The 25245-nt window shown below is 50.1% G+C and overlaps 1 protein-coding gene across 2 annotated transcripts; it reads left to right on the forward strand.

Moving 5' to 3' along the window:
- Window positions 1-3722: 3722 nt before the first annotated feature.
- Window positions 3723-24980, forward strand: VGLL1 (vestigial like family member 1). 2 transcript variants are annotated; one of them, XM_027054799.2, is made up of 4 exons: window positions 3727-3958; window positions 8667-8889; window positions 17550-17969; window positions 24793-24980. In XM_027054799.2, coding segments are annotated over exons 2-4 (624 nt in total). In that variant the 5' UTR covers window positions 3727-3958; window positions 8667-8687; the 3' UTR covers window positions 24795-24980. The 2 variants fall into 2 exon arrangements, with proteins under 2 accessions (XP_026910599.1, XP_026910600.1); XM_027054798.2 differs by lacking the exon at window positions 24793-24980 and having other exon boundaries at window positions 3723-3958; window positions 17550-18472.
- The last annotated feature ends 265 nt before the right edge of the window (window positions 24981-25245 follow it).

Here is a 25245-nt window from a genome sequence, read left to right on the forward strand (position 1 = left end):
CCGATGCAGGGCTCGAGCTCACAAGCCATGAGATCATGACCTGAGCCAAAGTTGGACGTCCAACTGACTGAGCCACCCAGGCACCCCCAAAAGAAACCCATCTTTTTTTTAAATTTTTTTAATGTTTTTATTTTTGAGACAGAGAGAGGCAGAGCATGAGCAGGGGAGGGGCAGAGAGAGAGGGAGACACAGAATCCGAAGCCGGCTCCAGGCTCCGAGCTGTCAGCACAGAGCCCCAGGCGGGGCTTGAACTCACAAGCCATGAGATCATGACCTGAGCCCAAGTGAGACGCTCAACCGACTGAGCCACCCAGGCGCCCCTTCTTTTTCTTTTTTATTGAAATGTAGTTGACATAAGAATGTATTCGTTTCAGGTGGACAACATAGTGATTCATTTATATACATTATGAAGTGATTGCTGAGATAAATCTAGCTGCCATCTGTCACCATCCAGTGTTGTTACAATATTATTAACTATATTCCCTATGCCGTACTTTATAGCCCCGCGACTTACTTATTTTGTAACTGGAAGTGTGTACCTTTTAAAGCCCTTGCCCTTTTCACCCATCCCCCCTCTGTTTACTCATCTTTCAATTTAGATAATAATTGTAACTTTTCTGGTTTTTTGTCCTTCTTTTTATATTTCTTCTGGCATTTTCTCAGGATTTTGGAAGGACGATGAGATTAAATATGTGAATTCTGTCCATCACCTTGAACTGGAAGGGAGCACTTGCATTTGAAAACAATAAAAATGGACGTTCTAGGTGGCTACTTTTCTACCATTTTGAATTTCACAATATCTTAGTTTACTTAGAATAGCACAGCCATAGGAAATCCTAGCGACCCTCTAATAGGGTACTCAGTCTTTAAAAATGAGCAAAGACTGGGGCGCCTGGGTGGCTCAGTTGGTTGAGCGTCTCACGATGTCATCGGGCTCTGTGCTGTCAGCACAGAACCTGCTTTGGATCCTCTGTCCCCCTCTCTCTCTGCCCCTCCCCTGCTGGTTCTCTCTCTCTCTCTCTCAAAAATAAACAAATAAACATTAAAAAATAAAATAAAATGACATCTTTAAAGAAAAGAAAAAGGAACAACAAACTTATTGGACCCCCTCCCGTACCTCCAGACTCTGCTCGATCTCTCCTCCCCTTTTCACTTCCAAATTCCTGCCAAATACCGTCCTTTTTGCCAGTCTTTTCCTCTTGTCCCACCCCACTCGCATCTGCCTCTGGCCACATCCCTCCTTAAGATCACATATGATCTCCATGCCACAAAATCCAGCAGAAAATTCTCGGGCCCCAGGCTCTTGTAGTTCTCAGCAGCATTGGCCCCAGGTGACCAGCTCTGTCATCTTGAGACGTGTCCTTTGGGCTTTAGGACGCTAACACCCTCCTGTGTTTTATCCCATTTCCTTGCCCGCTCCTTCTGGGGGTAATGTTTGCTGGCTCATGGCGACTACCCCGCCTCGGACCTCTCTCCTCACTGACCAGTGTCGTGTCTTCTCGGACGGCTCAAAGACTCCTCCCAATCAACACGTTCAAACAGCAATCTTTCTTTTCTCTCCCAAAGAAGACACTCTTGCAATGTTTCATAGCTCAGTGAGAGGCACACCAATCGATCAAGTGATGCACTAGCCAGATCCAGCAGTTGTCTTTGGTTCCCTTCCCCCTCTGGATCCAATTCAGCACCAAATCTATTTTATTTTCTCAATACGTCTTGAATCCATTCACTTCTCCCTACATCCACCTCCTTCCCCCCAACCCCCAGATGCAGCTATCACCACACCTCCCCCAGACTACTTGAGCAGCGCTCTGACAGGTCGGTCCGTCCGTGCGGCCTTGATTCTGCAACGCTTTCTCTACATCACAGCCAGACGGATGGCTTCAGCACACATCTGATTGGGTCACTTCCCCCCCCACTCCCCCCACACCCCTCCACACAGACCTCCACCAAATCCTTTAATAGCTTCTTTTTATTCCTAGGAAAAAATGCAAACTATCTCAATGCAGGCCGCACTAGCTATGACCACCCCCCAACTTTGGGTGGTTTGCCGTTTCTCAGCCTGTCAGATCTCAGGTCCGGCGTTAGTTCCCCAGGGAAGACAGTGTTCCCTGATGAAGTCAGAGCTGCTTATCAGTGGCGCTTCTGTGCCCCGACATTGGCTTATTACCATTGCAGATGTGCATTCATTTGGTGCATACTTGAATCATTTGTCTCTCCCCTGCCACTCATTCCTTCATCCGGCAGATATTCACCGAGCCCCTACTGTATACCGGGCATTATTTTAGAAGGGGAGGCAAACTGTAAACAAATAAATATGCAACATGACGTCAAGCAGCAACAAGTGCTCTGAAGAACTGAGAAATGGGCTAACAGGACAGAGAATATGGCACGTTGCTGACGTGGGATAGGGCACTTCCAGAAGCCTTCTCAAAGTGACCGAGTGGGGGAGCCTGGGTGGCTCAGTTGGTCAAACCCCAGCCTCTTGATTTTGGCTCGGGTCCTGATCTCACGGTGTGTGACAGTGCCGAGCCTGCTTAAGATTCTCTCTCCCTCTCTCTCCGCCCCTCCCATACTTGTGCTCTCACTGTCTCTCTCAACGTAAAAAAAATAAATAAATAAAAATAAAAAGTAACAAAGTGACTGAGCGGAGAGGTAACAAGAGGGCAAGTCCCGAGGGTGTGTGGGGGATGGGCATCCCAGGGAGAGGATGTTGACCCCATTCAAGGACAGGCCGGGAACCCTGCAGGGCTGGAGCTTAAGGGAGGGGAGGGTGGGGAGAGCGGCCGAGAACAGGGGGTGGGGGCAGTTCCTTCCCTTGGGCCCTTGTCACCGGGACGTGGGAAGAGCAGCCAGTAGAAGCTTCCAAACAAGGAGTGACTCGATTCTACGCATGTTCTAAAATGATCCCTGGTGCTGTCTTGAGGTGTTTGGACCAAGAAGGGCCACGGGTGGAAGGAAGGAGCCCCGTTAGGCTCTGGGGCGGTGCTGAGGAGAAAGGGTGGGCGCTCAGACCTGGGCGAGCCTGGGGGAGGTGGTGGGAAAGCGATGCATTTTGAAGGGAGAACTTGCGGGAGTCGTTGATGTGTTTTTCTCCAAACCCCTCCAGTGGGTTTCCTTTTCACTTGGCGCAAAAGTCAAAGCGAACAGACCAAGCACGAGTCCCCCCTTCTGCCTTTGGTTTCCCTCGGATATCAGGGAAAGCGGAAATGTACACGGTGTGCCCCCTCAGGGTTCTGCTCCAATGTCACTTTGTCGGAGAATCCTGTCTCCGTGGTCCCGTACGTCCCCCTTCCCTGCTTCCTTTTCCCGGCTCACTGCTCTTTGCGGCACTGACTGCCGTCTGACATACACACGCCGCACACGTGTCTGTGAACACCCCGGCACGTAGGCTGGGTGTGTATTCCTTCCATGACGGCGGAGATGTGGTCTCCCTCTGGGGCCCACGGAAGCCCGTGACACGTCCGGAATTCTCGGGGTGTGGGCTCCCCTCTTCTTCCCTCGGGGAGAGAGAGGGAGAACGCTGGGATGGGCCGAACACACTTTCCCTGTCCCTGAGAGTGAAGGTGACTGATGTTCTAGAGCCGGTGACTCTGTGTGTGGTTTCCGGCAAACAACTGGCCGCCTCCTTTAAGAGACAATATCACTAAGTGCTTTTTTTTTAATGCAAAAAGAAAGAAATAAAAAAGAGCTCCCTCTGTTCCTCATTCCTGCAGGTGCCCAACCCGAAGGACTTGTCGGAGTGCATTTTCTGCATTCTTAATAGATAGCCAGCAGGAAATGCCTCTTATAGCCCGGGCTGGAGGGGTAGAAAGTAGCGAGGGGAGGGTACAAAATCCCCAGCCCCTGCTTCCGCAAGCCCTGAGCTGCTCCAAAGTGGGCCAGGCGACTCTGACCACCCCTACGCACCTTTGCCCAGCCCTGGGATCTTGCTGTCTCAGTTTGATGGTCAGGAGTTAAGGTAAGAGAAGCTGGTGACTTTGGGGGGGCGGGGGGGGGGGTGGCAAGGAGTGATGGAAATTCAACCGTGAAGGAATCGGGGCGGGGAAGCGGTGAGCATCCCACGCTTTGCTCACTGATAGACATCTGGTCCCTTTGGGGCTTTCGTGCCAAGTGGCGACCTCTCTGACACGACACCCCACCCCTCACCCGAGGTGCCTGGTACCATTCTGCAGACGGGTGGGAACCGCGTCCCTGCAGGCAGACTGCTGGCATTGGAGTCCGTGTTGGAGTATTTGTGCAGAAGGAAGTTTGGCCATTATTTTGAGGTCGAGTTGGAGCACTTGGCGCCTTTGTCGTTTCCATGCTGGGGACATCACAAGGGACCAGGGTACTTTTGTGATTATGCTATTCTAGCCACACAGCTGGCAAAGCTTGACCTTAGGGTTTTGTCTGCAAGAGGCTTTTGCTACAAGCCGGGGACTGGGACCGGGCCGTCTCCCGGAAGGTCCCACCCTCTGTCCGCCTCGCTGCTCTTTCCTGGGTTCCAGCTTTGCAGTATCCCCTTCTCTTCAGCCAGACCCCAGTTCACTCCTGGAGTCATTTGGGGATGGAACTGCCCGTGTTCCTCCCGAGGTGCCGTGAGATGCAGCTTTGCAAAGGCTGTAGATGGTAACATTTCTCTGAATTTCATAGCCCTCCGAGGGGGCTACGAACCTTCCCACCGAGGTGTGGGTGCCGGCCGGACGCTTGCCCTTGAGCCAGATGCAGAGACGTAACCCATGGTTTCCCTTGGGGACGTGCGTCCGTGTGTTTGGGGAGGACGAGATAGGGCAGAGGTAGCAGTTGTGGCTTGTTCAAGATCCCACTTGCGTAAGGTCTGATCCTTCCAAGGTGATGGGGATGAGGCGTTGCCTCTGGCTCTCTCTCTCTAACCTTTCCTGGCTGTGGCCAGCGGCCTGTGGTCTCTGTGCTCTTTACCCGAGGAGACAAGGGCCGTGCTCCAGGGCCCTGATGTCCCCAAGGGTCCAGCCGGCTGTGGCTTCAGGGAGACTCCGCAAAGACAGATTTGCAAGCTGTGTCAAGCCTGAACTGAGATCAGAGGCCACTGGCGTTTCCAGGGGTAAAGCCGTGAGTCCTGCAAAGGTGCGAAGCAGCCCTCGCAAGTAGCAGCTTTACGGAGGCGCCTGGAAGGGGTGCACAGATGTTCTGCCTGTATCCCCCAAAGGAAACCAGGTGGCTGCTTTAGGGCCTGGCTCCAGGTTCCCTAGATATCAGAAGCCAAGCCTTTACGTTTGGTAGACTGGGGCGGACGGAGGCTCATAGAAGGGGACTGTTAGTCCCACCAGGTAAGGGACGGTGGGGAAAGGACAGACACTGAAGCTAGAGAGGGTTCAAATCCCAGCTCTGCCTGCCACACGCCTAGCTGTGCGGCCCGGGTAGTTCATTTCCCCTTCTGGGCCCCCATATTGCTCATCTGCAAAATGGGGTAATAGTGCCTGCGCCGAGGGCTGTAAAGACTGGAGAGAATATCCATATAGCTTCAGGCACCGAGGAGGTAATCTGCGGCTTTAGAAAAAGTGCTGCCTCCCAACATTTATCATGACCTTATCCTTCGTAACAGCTTTGCTTTCCTTTTTTTTTTTTTTCTTTTGCTGTGTTTTCATACAACTGTGTCCATTTAAGGTGTTCCGTGTTAATTTGATAAATGTATACATTGTCATAGGATGGCCCCTCTAGTGATCATGCGTAACCTCACATAGTTACTTTCTATTCGGCAGCTGGAATAGTTTAGTTCTAGTCTCTGCAAATCGGAGGATTATACTGCGATAGGGTTGTGTGTGAGTTCTCTGTACGGTCTTAGGTCTTTGGGGTTTATTTACTCCTTATAACTTTGTATCCTAAACAAGACTTACCCGGTTCCCTCCCGCCCCCCAGCTGCTCGTAATCATCACTTTAATCTGTTTCTAGGAGTTTGGCTTTTTAAAATTCCGCACACTAGTGATATTATACAGTACACTTGACTTTTGAACTACAAGGGTTTGAACTGCACGGGTCCACTTATGCAGTCTTGTTTTTTTTTTTTTTTTACAGTGCAGCGCTTTAAATGTATTTTCTCTTCCTTACGATTTTCTTTACGTTTCTTTTCTCTGACTTTACTGTAAGAATGCAGCGCATAATACATATACAAAATATGTATTAAGTGACTGTTTACGTTACCAGTAAGACTTCCGGTCAACAGTGGGCTATTCGTAGTCAGCATCCCAAACTCATAATGTGCCCAAGGATAACGCCTTTGTTTTATTTCTGCAATGCTGAGTATCTGGATATAGCACGTGCCTTATAAAAAGTTTTTTTCTAATGTTTATTTATTTTTGAGACAGAGAGAGACAGAGCATGAGCGGGGGAGGGGCAGAGAGAGAGGGAGACACAGAACCCGAAGCAGGCTCCGGGCTCTGAGCTGTCGGCACAGAGCCCGACGCGAGGCTCGAACTCATGGACCTTGAGATCGTGACCTGAGCTGAAAAGTCAGGACGCTTAACCGACTGAGCCACCCAGGCCCCCCGCATGTGCTTTTTTTTTTTTTATCGAGGAATAATTTACCTTTAGTGAAATGTGCAGATCTTAAGCGTACCATCTGATGGATTTTGACAAACGTGTACACCCACATAGGACATTCACCCTCAAGATGTAGGACCTTTCGAACACCCGTGAGAGTTCCTCATGCCCCTTCCCGATTTCCACCCTACAGCCAGCCACTATTCTGATTTCTACCCCCACAGGTTATTTCTGCCAGTCTCGTGTAAGTGGAATCATACAATATGTGGTCTTTTGTGTCTGGGTTTTTTTTTGTTTTTTTTTTCACCCAACATAGTATTTCTGTGATTCTCCATGCTGTTGTGTGGATGGGTAGTTTTTTCCTTTTTCATTGTCGAATGACATTCCGTTATACGATAGTGTCACAGCTAGTTTATTTATAATCCTGGTGATGGGCATTTGGCTCATTTCCACTTTTTGGCTATTATAAATAAAGCCGCTATGAATATCCTATACAAGTCTTTGTACGGACATATGTTTTCGTTTCTCCTGGCTCTATGTATCTAGAAGTAAGATTGCTGGGTCATATATATAGCAAGCATATGTTCAACTTTATAAGAAACTGCCGAACACTGTTGCAGAGTGGTTGTTGGCGTGGTTTTTTTTTTTTGGAATAAGGATACAAAGGATTCATTTTTCAGGTCGGGCCTGGTGATGCTTACTTAGCGTGGCTGTCCACCAGGGCGAAACAGAACGATGTGCTCAATTGAAAGCTGTGTTGTTATTAAGGCTTCATGACGGCAGAGCCCAGTTATGACTGGGGCCAGAATGAGTCGGAAAGGAGAACTTTTTGGAAGGGTCCCCTGCTCATCACAATCGATTGACACTAGGAACCTAAAAGAATGGGCTGCAAAATTCACCGTCTCCAGCCTCTTAATTTTACCCAAGAGGAATCTGCATCCCAGAGAGGCTATGTGCCTCCCCCCAAATCACACAGCTGAGGAAAACCCCAGGTCTTCTGACTCCTAATTGGTATGATTGCCTTGCCTTGTGCTTCCTCTGCATGACATGGCATTCAGGCACTCGGCCATTGTTTAGTGACTAGAGAAGAACACAGAACATAGCTATTGAACTGTAATCATTTCCATCATATTCACAAGAATGAATAAAAGTGCTTTTAGCCAGAGCACCTTGGCAAGTGGGGTTGGGGGGCCAAAGGTTAAGAAGCACAGGCTACTTCTCTAGTAAAGCAAGGCCACGCAGGAGGTCTTGAGTGCCCACTGTGTGCCCAGTCCTGGCTTTGGTGCGAGAGGACAGTCTCTGCTCCAAAGGAGCTCACGGTTAGGATACAATGATGGAAGCCAAGTTTAAGGCAATTCAGCAAAGGGCTATCGAGCTTCTACGGCATCCCGGGCATTGTTCTAGGTGTGGAGCATCTGGCGGCCAACGGGGTTGACATCCTGGCAATCTTTCAAAAGCTTTTCACCAACGTTGCCATATATATTAGTGTAAAGCATGTTCGTTCTTGAGATGTGTATTTGGTTCAGAATTTATGTGTCCGGAGGCCTTAGGACCGGTGCTGTTTTTAGGTGCTCGTGTCCAGCACCGGGTGGGGGGTGGGTGCAAGGATCAACAGCATCAGGGGGTGGGGAGAATTTGATGTGTCTCATTCCCTTGCACAAAAGCGGTCAAGGCGGAAAGCAATGCTTGTTACGAAAAGTGGAATCTTCGAATACCCACTGGATTGCTTAGTCAAGCTGTCCGGGGAGAGGGATCCACATGCAGTTCCGGGTCAGTGTTGGCTCCTTTGTTTTGCAGGAGGAAGGCACTAACCCAGGAGGCAAGTTACGGTTTGGGCCTCAGTGGCCTTTTTTTTTTTTTTTTTTTTAACTCCCTGCTGTTCTTGTAGTGGGGTTGCCAGATCGTTCTCATCTGAGGCTCTTGAGGACCCCTTCGGCGCTTTGTAGACTCTTGTCTTGGTCCCTGAACGTTGATCACACAGGGCTCCTCGCCTGGTGCTCAGACCAGCGCAGCGGGGTGGACGAGCTCCCGGGCGCCGCTCAGGGGCTCGGGGTTCCCTGGAAGCATCGTGAGAGCTTTTGGGGTGCTTGTCCCCCAGGGGCCCCTCATCCAAACGATAGCCAAGCCGCTCGGAAAAATGGTGCCAGTAACGTTTTGTGTTCGATCTGCAGCTGTCATCTGCGTCCCTCACGATGGAAGAAACAGGGAAGACCACTATCCAGCTGCAGAGACCCATAAAGACTGAGTGGAATTCTCAGTGCGTCCTTTTCACCTATTTCCAAGGGGACATCGGCAGCGTAGTGGACGAACACTTCTCCAGGGCTCTGAGCAGTGTCAAGAGGCCCCAGCGACTGAGCCCCTCGAGCCAGAGTGCAGATGTGATCCTGAGGAACGGTGAGCAGGCTGGGTGGGAGGAAGCTGGAAGTTTCTATCAAGGCTGTCACGGAAAGACCGGTTCTGCGATGCCTTTGTGCTCACACGCGTGTATTTGCTGCAGGCGAGTCACACTGTAAATGAGAAGCCGCACCCGTTTCTTAGAAGTTTCTTGTCAAAATTGGGACACCTGGGTGGCTCAGTCGGTTGACCGTCCGACCTCGGCTCGGGTCGTGATCTCGCGGTTCATGAGTTCGAGCTCGTGAGTTCGAGCCGACTGAGCCACAGCAGGCGCCCCTGTTTCTGTTTGTTTCTTTTTGAGAGAGAGAGACAGACCCAGTGTGAGTGGGGGAGGGGAGGTGGGCAGAGAAAGGGGGAGCACGGAGCCCGACATGGGGCTCGATTGAACCCATGAACTGTGAGATTGTGACCTGAGCCGAAGTCAGACGCTTAACCGACCGACGCACCCAGGCCTCCCCCTCCAAACACCATTCTGAAATGTGCAGTGGACCAGGGCCTGGTTGATTTTAAAAACTCTCTATTGGGGGAGGGGGAGGAACTCTCTACTGTACTTGCCCAGCACCCACATCGAATGCCCGGCCCCCCCTTGGGCCTTGGTTGCTTGTTTTGTGCAAAGCTGCCAAGTGGGGCCTCTGCCTGCGGGGGAAGATGTCCCCTGTTTGCAGAATCCATCACTCTGGCTTTGCTCTTTGCGCCTGGACGCGGACGTGGTGTATATCTGATGTGTTCACCTTTGCAGCATTTAGTGCTTTCCTACAAGTTATTTGTCCAGCCAGGCGACGTGATTTTCCCCCAGTCCCAGGACACCAAAGGGCAGGATGTAAAGTTTGCTGTTGCCGTGGGCGCGAAGGGCAGGGGGCGGGGAGTGGGGAGTGCCATCCAACAGTGTGATGAGTACTTAGAGGCGGACCAGGAATGAGTGTGACCAGTCATCCGCGGCACTTGGTTGCCCCCTCTTTCACAGGGCACCCAGGTGGCTCAGTCAGTTGAGCATCCAACTCTTATTTTCAGCTCTCAGGTCAGGATCTCACAGCCCGCTTCGGATTCTGCGTCTCCCTCTCTCTCGGCCCCTCCCCCGCTCGAGCTCTCTAAAATAAAAAATAATTAGAAAAAACCTCCTTCATTTGGATTCCGTAACATCACACTCTCTTGGTTTTCCTCCTTCCTCTCTGGTTACTACTCCTTTAAAAAAAAAAAAGAGGCTTATTTATTTTTGAGAGAGAGAGAGAGAGAGTGTGTACCAGTAGGGGAGGGGCAGAGAGAGAGGGAGAGACACAGAATCGGAAGCAGGCTCCAGGCTCCGAGCTGTCAGCACAGAGCCTAATGTGGGGCTCGAACCCACAAACGGCGAGATCATGACCTGAGCTAAAGTCAGATGCTTATTTTACTGAGCCACCCAGGTGCCCCCAAATTCTGTCAGTTTTACCTTCAAAATATATCCAAGTTCTGGGGCACCTGGGTGGCTCAGTCAGTTGAGTGTCAGACTCTTGATTTCGGCTCAGGTCACGATCTCACAGTTCCGTGGGATCGAGCCCCATGTTGGGCTCTGAACTGGGGGTGCAGAGCCTTCTTGGGATCCTCTCTCCCTCTCTCTCTCTCTCTCTCTCTCTCTGCCTGTCTCCCGCTCACGTGCACATATGTACGTGCTCTTTCTCCCAAAATAAATAAACATGAAAAACAGTATATATCCAAGTTCTGACCACTTCTCCCCACCTCTGCTGCTATGATGCCATCATCTCACCCTGGATTTTGGCTTCCCGATTGCTCTCCCTGCTTCCACCATTGCTCCCCTTCAGTCTGTTCTCAAAGTAGCCATCAGAATGGTATCACTAAAACGACAATCTCCTCCTATCTCTCTTCTGTTCAGAAGCTTCTAGTAGCTTCCTGTGTCTTGGAATCAAACCCAAAGTCTTGAATGGGGCCCCACTCTCTTCCTGATTTCATCTCCTCCCACTAGCCTCCTCGCTATTTGTAGGATGTGCCAAGTACAATCCCGCCTCAGGCCCTTTGCACTTCCTTTCCCCTCTCCCTGAAATGCTCTTTCCCCAGATAACTGCCTGACTTCCCCTTTTCTTCATTCAGGTCTCCCCTGGAACGTCACCTCTTCATCCAGGCCTTCTCTGCACAATCTCTTTAAAAAATAGAAGCCCCCCCCCCCAACCCGTCAACCTCTGTCATCTTACACTATCTTATTTTATTTTTTATATATTATTTTTATTATATCTTTTCTTTCTTGTCTCCTCCCATCCTCTAGACTCTGAATTCCGTGGCAGCAAGGACTCTGTGTTAATTGCTGCTTCCCAAGTAGCTAGCCCAATGCCTGACACAATATCTCTTGAATGAATGAAATTGTGATTTGGATCATAGGCTACTGATGTCCGCCATAGAAGGCGCCACTCAAGAGAGTGAATACCATGTGATGTATGGCTTTAGAACCGGATAGCCTGGGGCCCAGGCCAGCTCCACCATTGATTAACAACGTGATCTCCGGTCACATCACTTCCTGTATCTGTGCCTCGGTTTCCTCATCTCTACAATTGAGTATTATTGAACTATGGAAGGAGTCAGTGACATAATGCATATCCACTGGCACATAGTGCCATGTAGGTGTTATTTTGTGTGGGTATGAGGGCCTGTGTTCAAAGCATTAAGACCACAGAGCAGCAGGCCCCACCCGGAAGCCTGCACGTTTTCTAGGGACTTCTGGGCCCTCTGTGGCGGCTGTACGGTTTCCTATGCCTTCTGACTTCATTCTATTCTGTGACACCCCTGTGCGTGAAGGGAACTTGGACGTGGCCCTGTTCCTTGGCCAAACCAACCTTCCCAGGTCAACCAGAGAGGCAGCCATCTTCCCCACTACCTTCCCGGTTGCATTTTCCCTGTGAGAATCTCCCAGAGCCCTCGCCTGTCAAGATGTCTTCCACACAGACCGTGGGGTGGGCTAGGCAAATGTTGGCCCAGCTGACTGAGCAAAGGAGGGCCCGTCCTCCTCAAGGCCTCTCTTTGCTGTGAGGAGTCAAGTGTTTCACCAGCTTTGCTGCCTCAGGGGAGGCCCCGTGGAAAAAGGGCAGCCCCCCAGTGGTTCTCACAAGAGGTGTTGTGTGAGAGACAGGCAGCTTCGGAAGTGGTGGCAAATCCATAAAGTGGCCTTTCATGACTGACCGTTAGCAGTGTCTCAGCCCCTGCGGGCCAGGCCCAGGCTGCCCGGCCCTGGCTGAACCATGGCCGACAGAACAGGCGCCCATTCACAGGCTCTCACTACCAACCCGGCCGCTTTCTAAGGGTGCTCTGTCAAGCCAAGTATGCAAAGCCCAAACACGGAGACCCACGTGGCTAGGAAATGCCATCGAATTTCCTGGCTGCTTTTCTCAAATCAAACTTGTTTTAATTTACCTATGTATATTTTTATACTGGCCGTACTTCAGAAAAGAAAACGCAGGGTGAAGTTATTTTTGAATGATCCCCTTTTAAAAGGACTCCTGGGCTTCAGAGTCGGTAACCGGAGAAGCTTCAGTAGTTAACCACTTCTGGGGCGGGAGACATGGTCCCGGGGCACGTCCCGCTCTGTATTCTTCCCGCCCCAGTCCCAGTCCCAGCCCCAGGCTGGGCGATGTTGCTCAGGGGCTGCTGAGAGGTGAGTGGATGTATACCTGAGCACCCAAAGGCCTTGGGAGCCAGACCCAAAAGATCCCACCTTCTTCTCTCTCCCCTCAACCATAATCCACTGGGAAGGAAACTGAGGCTCAGAGAGCCACGTGATCACTAGTGTCTATTTGAAACCAGGCTGATCTGACACAGATCCTGCGCTCTTAGCCACTTGCAAATACTGCCCACGTTCTGTGTTTCATTTTCATTTTCACCAGGGAAAAGGTTCTGGATAACCCGCCAAAGACTAGGTACCCCAGGGAGGCGACCGTAAGGCGGAGAGTGGGACTGAGCAGGTCGCCTCAGAGGCCTGGAGCAGAATCGTGTCCTGTAAGCTGTCCCTGGTGTTGTTTCAACCTCGGCTAATACAAACAATATCCTCTTTGTTTCTGGGGAGAATGAATAAGAGACCAGCGCCACTAGCCAAGGAGGCAGAGAAGGGAGCGTCCATGCGTACAGATCGGACAGGGCCAGAGGTTGGACTTCTCGTGGTGCAAGACGTGTGTGCTGGTAGGGTGCTTCGTTTTAACTTCTTCAGAGAGCAGGATTTGTATTAAAGGTGGAGACAGAGGGGCGCCTGGGGGGCTCAGTCGGTTAAGCGTCCGACTTCGGCTCGGGTCATGATCTCGCGGTCCGTGAGTTCGAGCCCCGCGTCGGGCTCTGTGCAACAGCTTGGAGCCTGGAGCCTGCTTCGGATTCTGTGTCTCCCTCTCTCTCTGTCCCTCCCCGGCTCATGCTGTCTCTGTCTCTCAAAAATAAAGGCGGAGACAGAAAGGGGAAGAGGAAGAGAAGAAAGGATGGACAGAAGGAAATCTGGCAGTTATGGGTCAATCTTTTACAACTGTGACTCGAATTCTTTGAGTCACGTGGTTTGCCCAGTTTTTACTTAAAATAACTTTTTTTAATCACAAAAGTACTGTTATCTTTTCAAAATGAGCATCTATGCACCCTGCTACGTTTTATAGCATATCATCATTTTGGACATAAATCGCGTATCTCTCTCTCCCATGCCGTTACATGTTCTGCTACATCATTTTAATGGCTCAAGCGTATGCATTTTAGGGCGCCTGGATGACTCAGTCATTAATCATCTGACTTTGGCTCAGGTCATGATCTCACAGTTGGTGAGTTCGAGCCCTGCTCCGGGTGAACACAAGCCCCGGGTGAGCCCCACTTCTGTCTCTCTCCCTCTCTCTCTCTCCCCGCCCCTTTCTCTCTTTCTGCCCCTCTCTCACTTGTGTCCTCTCTCTTTCTCTCAAAAACAAAGGAGTATGCTTTTTAAAGATCTATGGAATCTTACAATTTTTGGACACTGGATTGTTGTCAATTTTTCACCGTATTCTAAATATCACTTTGCGTATCTTTGTAGCTAAATTTTTGCACCCATCGTTGATTTTATCTCCAAATCGCCCTAAGGGCAATGACTGGATCAAAGGGTGCATACAAATCCCACAGAGATATTATGCCCGCCTGCCACCCTTCCAACGCCAGTAGTTCGTGAAAACGCCCAGCTACCTCTGTTCTTTGGAATATTGTGGAGACATAGCTGCTTAGGGCATGAGTTTGGCAATCAGACCGCTTAGCGCCATCGTGGCATCTGGCTTGCTGTGCGGGTCACATGAGATCACGCACACAGAGTGCTAAGCAAGGTGCCTGGCCCATAATAAGTGCTCAATAAACAAAACTGTTCCAGGGCTGCCCGGGCGGCTCTGTCAGTCGAGCGTCCGACTGTTGATCTTAGCTCAGGTCATGACCCCGGGGTCGTGGGATCGAGCCCCGTGCCGGGCTCTGCGCTGAGCACGGAGCCTACTTACGACTGTCTGTCTCCCTCTGCCCCTCTCCTCCTTCTCTCTCCCTACTAAGAAAAAATTGCTTTAAAACCGTTCTGGATTCACAGTTGCTCCTGCCCACCCCTGATGTAGTATTCCTTGGAAATGGATACACAACGAGCAATGGCTTCTGAAAATTCTCTCCACAGCCACTGTCTACGCCATCCTCCACATTGAACATGCACCTGCTTCTGCTTCCCTGGCACCAGGTGGCCAACGGCAGGGGGCGGGGGGGACCCTCCGGCCTCATGCCGTTACCATTGTGCTTTCCCCTGGGTGGATCTACGTGGAGAGTTCCAAACCAGGAAAGAAGCATGTGAATGTGAGCCCCCAATAACAATTGGTAATAATCAACAACAGCCACAGCCAGGTGCTATGCAAGTCCTTGAGGGTGTGATGGTGAACAAAAGAGAAATGGTTTCCGTGTTTCTTTTTTTTTAGATGTTTATTTATTCTTGAGAGAGAGAGAGAGAGAGAGAGAGAGAGAGAGACAGAGCATGAGTGGGGGAGAGGCAGAGAGACAAGGAGAGACACAGAATCCAAAGCAGGCTCCAGGCTCCAAGCTGTCAGCACAGAGTCCGACGCGGGGCTCGAACTCATGAACTGTGAGATCATGACCTGAGCTGGAGTTCAAGGCTTAACCAACTGAGCCACCCAAGCGCTCCCGTGTTCTTTTTTTTTTTTTATGTTTATTTATTTATTTTGAGGGACAGAGACAATGAGTGGGGTGGGGGCAGAGAGAGCGGGAGAGAGAATCTCAAGCAGGCTTGGGGCTTGGTCCCGGGAACTGTGAGATCATGGCCTACGCCAAAATCAAGAGTCAGATGTTTAACCGACTGAGCCACCCGGGTGCCCTGATCTCTGTGTTCTCCAAGCTTCCTGGCTAGTGGGGAAGACCAAGTGTGAGTGAGTGAGTGAGTGGAGACATTGCAGATGAGGGTTACTGCTAAAACGTGTCCCAGAACCAACATGTCCCTTGCCTGGTCTCTGCTTGTGAATGTAGTTTGGGGTTACATAAAACTGCAGTCTTCCTTGGCGCTCCTTCTCTCATCTCTAGAGGTAACTGGTGGGGGGACCTTGGGTAAGAAACTGTCACCAGGGTCACTTCTAGCAGCAGCAGCAGCAGCAACCTTGAGTCAGTCAGGACTGTGGCTCAGGATGCCTTCCCGGTTCACAGGGTAGGGGGCTGTGGCTGCTGGAAAGAGTGGCTCATTAAAATTCAGGGTCTCAACTCCGTGGGACACCAGCACCCATGCCTGCTCTAGAAAGGCGGCTTTCCCCGGGCTCCCAAGGCCCACTGTGGGGCTGCTGTGAATGTGGGATTTGGGACACTGTGCCTCCCCACACGCTGCCATCCAAACTGAGCACAGTGACCAAGCGGACCTGCTCCTGGGTAGCTCCCTTGGTTGAGCGTCCAACTCTTTACTTTCGGCTCGGGTCATGATCTCAGTCGTGGGATCGAGCCCCTCATTGGGCTCCATGCTGGGCGTGGGGACTGCTTGAGATTCTCTCCCTTTCTCTCTCTCTCTCTCTCTCTCTCTCTCTCTCTCTCTCAAAATATTCCAAAGACCCTGGGGCCCTGCCTTGCACATTTCAAGCATTCAGTGCCTAGGTCAGATGCTACACATTGTTTCTAACTTGTACTCGGGACATGTGATACCTTATTCCACACCAAGCACACAGAGCGATTATACTAAGTCAGCTTAATCTTTCTCTATTTGTGCCACACGGGATCCTGAATCGCTGCTGGTCTGCAGATATCAATTTTCAAAAGTGGCGTTCATCCCCAAGAACAAATCTTAATACGTTCCCTTGCCCTTGGTTTCGCTGAAAGGCCAACCATCGGGCCGTTGCTCACGGTGAGTGGTGCGAAACGTTGGGTAGAATGTCTGTGCCGCGTAAGTTAGGGCTTATTTTGCTCTTATCTATATTACATGAAAAGCTAGGATGGGAGGAGGGGGGAGGCTCCAGTGTCACTGCACAGACCACTCAGCTGTTTTTGTCTTGTACACAATCCAGGCAAGTGGAACATTCAGGAGAGCTGGGAGAGGCACATGTGCAGGGGGGCGGGGAGGAGGAGAGAAGGGGACCAGACAGTCTCCCCAGCCCTCCGATCTTCCTTTGTCTCACGCCCACGCCCCCCTTCATTATCTTGGCTAGATGAGTGCCAGACCTCTCTCCCTCCTCCCCTCTTGCCTGAGTGGGTGTTGCGAATAGAGAAAACATCCATCCGTGTCATGAGCCGTCCTAGACTTTTTGAACACTCAGATTCAGCTGCTACCATAGGAACAGTTAGAACAGTGTCTATGAGACCGAAGGAGGCTCCGGCCTCGTTAGCTGGTCCGCAAGAACTTTGCAAGAAGACACAGAGTCACCCCTTGACCTTGAGCATTTTGCTTCTGCGGGAAGAGGTGCAAACAACCATTTCTGTACCCATCACTTATGGCTCCAGCTCGGATCCCTGCTTGGCTAATCTGCTCCGCTCACTTGGTCCAGTCTTAACATCCCCATGCCCCAGATCCCTCTAGAAAATGGGGTTTCAACGCCTCGACTTCTTTGAGTGACTTACACAGGCAAATGTTAAACCCTTCATAAAGTTCTGTGGGGTCCTTCTGTTTGGTGTATTCAAACCACCGGCTGTAAAATAAAGCCAGCCGGCAACAGCCAAACAGAAATCACCTTTAATCAAGCAATTCTACTTCTAGAAAAGTTTCCCGGAGGGGCTCTTTGGTCATAGATGCAAAGATGTATATACAAAGATGTTCCACCACGGGTGCGATTGAGATCATTGAAACGATGGAAATAACTGAGTTGCCCACAAATACCATGTCTGTTGGCCACATTATTAGTGTCTCAGGAGGGAATACTGGGCGGCTATTGAAAAGGCTGGTGTTGGCTCCGTTCGTCGCTATGGGAGGATATCTGGGATGTGTTTAATGATGCAAAAGCAGCCTTCGAAATCATACGTGATGTGAAAGCCGCGCGGGCCTGGATGGAAACAAATCCCAGAAAGAAGGCGGATGATGGTCTGTGGTGATGATGGTTAAGCTGGGCTTTGTGGGTTCACTTTTTCTACATTTTCTTCAGATCAGAAAAAGAGTACGTATTAACCAGGAAAAAAATGAAGCTCCTTCCACGTCGCGAACAATGACCGCCTAACATGTCTTACGAATCTTTCCTTCCCAGATGGTGACATGCCTCCGAATCGGTGGCGTTTCTCTTCTCAGTGGACAAAGCCAGAGCCCGGAGCATCTTTTGCATACGGCGCCACCGACTGCAGCTTCCATGGGCCCGGTCTCATGACTATGGATCACTACCCGGTGCCCCTGGCGGGGAGCCCCTCCGTTCCGTCTGGCGAGCCGTGGCCTTACCCCTCCCCGGCCAGCCCCAGCTCCTCGGAGCCTGGCTACTCTCACGCCTATTCCGGCGGGCACGTGCCATCCGAGCCCCAGCCTGATGGGAAGTATGAGCCTTTCCTAAGCCTCCTCCAGCAGGACCGATACCTAGCCCCTCCTCAGGAAGCTGCGGTGTGGGAGGATTGCAGCTCTGCTCTGACAGCCGGAAGCACGGGATTGACCTTCAACTTGCCTGCCGGCTCGGCCCACTGTAAGGAAACGCCTCCGGATGCTCGGGGGATGGCTTCCGATTGGTTGCAGTTGAGAGGGAGTGGGCATGAGATGGGGTGCTAAGACTCATTGCTCCCACTCCAGACGTGGGGCTTCTGAGGGATGGGACGTTGTGCTCGAACGTTCCGTAGACCTAAGTCTAAGTGAACTTGCTAAGCTTCACTGAGGGTCACAGCTTAATGATTCAGGGTTACCCAGGGAGCCAGCCAGATGGGCTTGGCCCCGAGTATTGACCCCAGTCTGTTGACTCGGGACTTATCCTAGAAAAATGATTTCGGTGGCGCCCTAAAAAAATCACAGGGTCCTGCATTCACCTCGCTGTAAGCCGCCAAAGAATCCGGCTGTAAAACGGAGCTCTGTGGCATACCTACGGGCTCCAACTCCATCCTCCAAACAGGTTGGCAACTCGTAGTGACGCCCGGTTCCCGGGCAAAACCAAGGGCCATCTATACCAACCATCTGCTCCAAACATTAAAATTCAAAGCCACTCAATGAGAAAAAATGAAATCTGGCCTTTTGTAGCAACGTGGATGGAACTGGAGAGTGTGATGCTAAGTGAAATAAGCCATACAGAGAAAGACAGATACCATATGGTTTCACTCTTATGTGGATCCTGAGAAACTTAACGGGAACCCATGGGGGAGGGGAAGAAAAAAAAAAAAGAGGTTAGAGTGGGAGAGAGCCAAAGCATAAGAGACTGTTAAAAACTGAGAACAAACTGAGGGTTGATGGGGGGTGGGAGGGAGGAGAGGGTGGGTGATGGGTATTGAGGAGGGCACCTTTTGGGATGAGCACTGGGTGTTGTATGGAAACCAATTTGACAATAAATTTCATATATAAAAAAAAAAAATTCAAAGCCACTGTAGAGCCCGGTGGTCCATGGCTTGTGCTTTGCACGCTGGGCCCCCACCTGATCGGTTTCCCTTGGGTTCCCGCTCCCTGGCCACCACCTCTCCCCCTGAACTAAAACCCCCTTAAGGCTCCTACGCTTCTTCGGTCACTCTTTCTCCCGACAAATATTTCATTAGTGCCTACGAGATGTAAAGTACCTACCCCAGAACCAAGACTCCCTTCTTTTTTTTTTTTTTTTAATTTTTTTTTAATGTTTATTTATTTTTGAGACAGAGAGACAAAGCATGAATGGGGGAGGGGCAGAGAGAGAGGGAGACACAGAATCGGAAGCAGGCTCCAGGCTCTGAGCCATCAGCCCAGAGCCTGACGCGGGGCTCGAACTCACGAACCGCAAGATCGTGACCTGAGCTGAAGTCGGACGCTCAACCGACTGAGCCACCCAGGCGCCCCAAGACTCCCTTCTTTGTAAAAGGCTGAGGGAGAATTGGCCCGAAGTATACTTTCAGCCACAAGACAACCCAACCTGATACAAAATTTGCCTTTCAGGGTAAATAACTGGTAATAACATATATTTGATAGTTTCATGGGGCCAAGTCTGCATCCTCTGGCCTTCTGTACTCTGGACGAATTTTCTTTTACAGCCCCCTAGTCCATACCTATCTGTAGTTCCAGTGTCCCACGCCCGAGAGGAATTGCTAGAAGCTGCCTTTACCCTGAACTACACATACAGGGCACAAAGGGCCTGTTCAGCGTAGCCAACCTAAGTCAGGCCCTGGGTTCCAGCCTAACGTCGAAAACACATTTCCCGTTAAAATAACCACTCAGTCGCTTCTAGAGTTTGAGTAGGAATGTACCGGATTCAGAGGAAGAATTAGGCTGACTGCGTTTGTACCTATGCCTGTGCGTACACACAGCAGAGCCCTGTTTCAGCAGTTAGTGAGAGCACGGCTCGCGCAAATCCTTGCCTCCCAAACATAACAACTAGTTATTGTCAATTCTGACGATAACTGCAAACTCCACACTCTCCTCCGAACGTTGACGTCAGTGGTATTACTTGGCCTGATGGTCTAGGATCTGCTGGGGAAGTCAGGAATGCTCCCTGTAAGATGGGAGCAAGGCCCAAGGTCCCTTCAAAACAGAAGCTTCTCTGTTTGTTTTTTTTGTAACTTCTGATAAAAGGGAAAATATGCCCCGTGTCTGTACACTGAGGGGCAGACCATCTGGGGTCCCTGGAGCTTTGTTGTCTAATCAATGCCCTCGTTGCAAGTGAAAGTATGTCTCTGGTTCTGCCTTTGTTTGAAACACACTATCAAACTCAAGTTTGTTCTTTGTATCTTGAGAACAAACTTGAGAGGGCTGGAGTGTGCAAACCAGGATCTTCAGCTGAAAAGATCTTCATTTCTATTATTACTTTCAGAGCCGGAATTTGTTTCGTCTTTGTCTCAAGGAACCCATGCTCTGGTTGCCTATGAACTGTCTTGACTATTTTCTTTTTTTTTTTTTTTTTTATTTTTGAGAGAGAAAGGGAGACACAGAATCTGAAGGAGGCTCCGGGCTCTGAGCTGTCTTGACCATTTTCTTATGCTGCTATCCTCCCAGCTCGGTTGAGTTCTTTTACCTGAGCTAGGTTCAACCCAAGTGACTCAGCAAAATGAAGAAATTCATGAGGATTAGTTTGCTTTGTACCAGATGTTCAGTGTTCAGGCTAGAACATCGGGCCACCCCAGGACTCTGCAGACCAAGAAAATGCCACCTGGGGCCAAAGGCCAAGACTCTGGGCTCCACACTCAGTTTTTTTTAAGCACCATTTAAGTTTATTTATTTATTTTGAGAGACACAGAGAAAGCACAAGCAGGGGAGGAGCAGAGGGGGGCGGGATCCCAAGGAGGTTCTCTGCCCTATCAGCTCAGAGCCCGATGCAGGGCTCCGAACCCACGAGCCGCGAGATCATGACCTGAGCCCAAGTCAGATGTTTAGCCGACGGAGCCACCCAGGCTGCCTTCCATGCTCAAGTTGACAGTGGTGCCAGGGGCATCTGGCTGGCTCAGTCCGTAGAACATGTGACTCTTGATTGCAGGGTTGTAAGTTTGAGCCCCATGTTGGGTGTAGGGATGATGTGAAAATAAAAAATCTTAAAAAAAAAAAATGCTGTCAGTAGGAACATCCAAATGGACACAGTCTGGGTGGAAAAGCATGAGGCTCTTTATGGCCTGGGTTCCCATTACTTACTAGCTTCAGAAACTTGATCACATTTCTTAACCCCTCCATTCTTCGGCTCATTTGCAAAATGAGGATTAAAATAGCGTGAGCCCCATTGAGTTTCTGTGAGGATTAAAGGAAATAATATATGTAAATGCTTAGGATTTACATTCCAATGTAAATTAGCCACAGTGAAGGGGGCGGTGGGGGAAAGCAAGCCACCAAACCCACAGCAGGCCATCAAAGAGTGACTTCTGGGGAAGAGTGCCTCAGGCTGTGCTCCGGGCTGTGTGTGTGTGTGTGTGTGTGTGTGTGTGTGTGTGTGGAAAGGCTCCCACAGTCCCAGTTGTCAAGTTCTTTACAATCTAGCGAGGAGTGGGGTGAGGGCAGTAGTAAACCGTGCTAGAATGTTCGCTCCTTGAGGGCTAAGACTTTGAAGTGTGTACCCCCACATCCTAGCACCTGCAACAGAGCTGGTACAGAGGTCAATAGGTATTTGTTGAATGAGTGACTGAATGCTAGAAACCACAGAACATTAATTAATGAACGTCAGGATTATAAAGTCTCCTAAGTACTTGTTAATAGTGTATATCTGTTTTGAGGGCACCTGTTGGGGTGAGCACTGGGTGTTGTATGGAAACCAATTTGACAATAAATTTCATATTAAAAAATAGTGTGTATATATACATATATATATATTTAATGTCAAGCCTTAGAATTACTGAAAACTTGATGCTTTGAATTGCTCATAGGCCAAAACTAACAGCAGCATGTACAGATGGGGACTACGAGCCAGATCTTAAACACATCATCCTGCTCCGGCCCCACAGTGACCTTGTGAATTGTGTATGTGCCTTACGCAACAAATATTCGGTAAACAGGGATTGACTGAATGAGTAAACAGTCTTATTTTATGGATGAGGAGAGTGAGTCTCAAACAGGTGAAAGGGTTTGCCTTAAGATCACACAGCAGAAGGGGCACCGGGTGGCTCCGTCGGTTAAGCGTCCGACTTTGGCTCGGGGCATGATCTCGCAGTTCGTGAGTTCTAACCCCGCATCGGGCTCTGTGCTATTAGCTCTGGGCAGATGGGGGGCAGCAAGGCATGGGGACTGGGAAGGAGGTAACTCCCAGGAACCCCAGCAAAGCCCCTGCTCTTAAGCACGCCGCCCAGCTCCCAGTCTTGGCTGATGCTGAGTAGTACAGGAGAGCTTGTGAAATGCGCAGATTCTACGCCCTCGCTTCCTGTTTTGTAAGATTTGGCACAGAACCCAGTCGCCTGTATACATTTGATTCTTTGTATATTTTATATTAACCTGGTTTCAAAGTGAACTGGATGAATCTTTCAGTGGGAATTTCAGGAGTTCTGAAAGATTTCCTGTGTGAAGGCCCACATAAATATTTATCAAAGGAAGGAAGGCAGGGTCTCTTCCTGGCCCTCCAATACGGGCCCAGTCCCCTTGGGCTGCCCGTCACACACCTGTGGGGGTGAGTCCCAAAGCACTTTGGTGCCAAAATTTTTAGGGAATTTGATGGGGGGAGGGGGGTTGCAGAAATAGACGCTGTGCGTTCCTTTAATGTCTACCGGATAACGATACATTGATCTCGTTCATTGATATTGCAATTTGTCAGACACGGTGCTGTGGTACACATGTATGATATAATAGTCAATGAAACTATCTCTGTCCCTGCCCCCATAGAGTTAATAATCTAGCGGGGAAGGCAGGACCTCACGTCCCGAAAAAGGGAAAAAACATTTGCAACTTATAAGTGCCATGAAGGAAATATATAGGGTGTTGAAATAGGGGTAAAGTGGGGACCAACTTTGGACAAGGCGGTCAGAGGGGGGCTTCTCTGAAGCAGTGATATGTGAGCAGGGGCCTGAATAAAGGGGGGTGAGCCAGCTTTAGGAAGAGTTGGCATGGAAATGGAGGGGGTGGGGGAGGCCTGTGAGGAACGGAGAAAGATCGGTGTGGCCAGAGCGCAGGGGGCAACAGAGCGTGTGGCACGAGACCATGCTGGAGAGGTAGACAGGAGCCACGTGACATGGGGTCTTATGGGTCGTGTTGGGAGTTTGGATTTTATGTTGTGAGTGACTTGGTAGGCCATGGGAGGATTTTAAAGGTGATCCACTTTGTACTTAACTAAGGTCACCTCAGCCGTCATGGACAGAATACCCTGGAGGAAGGCAAGAAGGAAAACAGATCAGTAAGGAGACAAGAAGCATGAAAAGATGGCGGCTTGCTTTAGGTGGTTGCAGTGGAGACGGATAGAAATGGATGCATTTGGGGTGCCCGCGTGGCTCAGTCAGTTAAGCATCTGACTCTTGATCTCAGCTCACGGTTTGACCTCAGGATCATGAGTTCAGGATCGCTCTCACTCTCTCTTTTTTTTTCGTTCTCTAAAATTTATTTATTTAAATTCAAGGTAGTTAACATACCTTGTGTGATGTTGGTTTCAGGAGTAGAACTCAGCGATTCGTCGCTTACAGATGACACCCAGGGCTCATCCCAACAAGTGCCCTCCTTAAGGCACCTCAACCATTTACCCCCTCCCCCCCAGCAGCCCTCAGTTTGTTCTCTGTATTCAAGAGTCTCTTACGGTTTGCTTCCCTCTCTGTTTTTATATTATTTTTCCGTCCCTTCCCTCAGTTCATCTGTTTAGTTTCTTCAATTCCACGTATGAGTGAAATCATACGATACGTCTCTTTCTCTGACTTATTTCACTTAGGATAATACGCTCTAGTTCCCAAGTGGATAGATGTCGGAAACAGTTGTGTATGTAAGCGAGGAGTTCAGAAGGGAACCCCAAGGAAAACTTTGAGGTGGATCAGTGTGTAAATGACAGTATTTAGATGCTCGAGGCGGAGGGTATAGATAGAAGGGTGGAGGACAGTGTCCAGGAGCGTGCCGATGTTCAGAGGTTGGGGCCAAGGGGAAGCAGCAGAGGGGGGCAGTCAGTGTGGCATCCCATAGAAATTTCCCGCTTTTCTTGGATCTCCCGGAAGCCTCTGACCCAGCAGATCATCTGGAGGGAGGCTTTGGCCGGGCGAGCGAGAAGGATGGGGAGGGAGGAAAAGGGGCTAAGGTACCTGCAAATGGAGTGACTGTAACAGCGGGGCCTGGTCTCTGAGCTGCACAAAGCAGGAAATGGGGGCCGATGGAGGGGGACGGGGTAGAGGTGGAGGTTGACGGACCGGAGGATTAGGTTATGGAAACATGTAGTGATAAGACTACTTACGCCAACGACACGGGAGGTGGTGGGTGGAGAGTCGGTGTTTGAAGTTGAAATGGCAAGGGTGCTACCTTGTGTAGGTGACGACAGAGTCTAGCGCATGACCACGGGAATGGCTGGCTGAGGCAGAAGGAAGTGAAAGGTCATTAGAGATGAGAAGAATGATAAGGTTCGCTCTGACTCCAAAGTCCTGTGCTTCCCTACGAGGCTAATTCTACTCTGCGACGTATAACGACACTGCCTCTTTAACAAGATAGTAGTTAATATTTACGGAGCAGATATGTGCCAGGCACCGTGAGAAGGAGCTTTAGGTGGGTTTAACTCACTTAATCCTTTCCAGAATCTTAAGAGGTAGGTATCGCCTGAAGCCCCATTCAACAGATGAGACAGTGGGGCTCAGATAGGCTGGGTAACTCGCCCAAGGTCACACAACGGGGCAGTGATGGAGGCAGGATTCAACCCTGGGCTCATTTGACCCCAGAGCCAGCTTCTTCCTCATCGTGCTTATCTTGTTTTTCAGAAAGCCAGTCTCCAGAGAGAAGAAATGTGGTTTGTTTGTTTTTTAATTGAATTTCAGTCGGAAGAAGAGAATTCGTTTTTCCAAACCTGCCCGTGATTTTCTACTGTGAATCCTGAGGGTCTAAAGACTGCACCGTCCTCTTCCCTTTCCGCCACTAGAGAGCATTGCGCCAGGAGCAAGTTTCTGCTCTCCCTAAAATTCTACACTTCCCTTCGTTGGCACCTACGTCCTGAAATGTTTAAAAAAGCAGTTCAGGGACGGGGGCCATAGAGGCTCATCGCACCCTCCCTGCCCCCAACTGCTCTCCTCCTTAGAAATCATAGCGCCTCTACCGGCAGGGTCTTTGGTATCTTATGGGGTCGCCCCTTTTGCCAACCGAATGGAGGAGGTCCGAGGAACAGCCTGAAGCTTTCTAGCCTCGCCAAAAGCAAAATGAACGCGCTCTCCTGAATG

The sequence above is a fragment of the Acinonyx jubatus genome, chromosome X, assembly GCF_027475565.1.
Source record: "Acinonyx jubatus isolate Ajub_Pintada_27869175 chromosome X, VMU_Ajub_asm_v1.0, whole genome shotgun sequence".
Taxonomy (NCBI): domain Eukaryota; kingdom Metazoa; phylum Chordata; class Mammalia; order Carnivora; family Felidae; genus Acinonyx; species Acinonyx jubatus.

What these genes read in the sequence shown, in the direction of transcription:
- VGLL1 (XM_027054798.2), top strand. Translation starts at nt 8,688, where the DNA reads ATGGAAGAAACAGGGAAGACCACTATCCAGCTGCAGAGACCCATAAAG. An exon ending in AGATGTGATCCTGAGGAACG is followed by an intron (nt 8,890 to 17,549) that starts GTGAGCAGGCTG and finishes TTTCCTTCCCAG; the next exon opens with ATGGTGACATGCCTCCGAAT.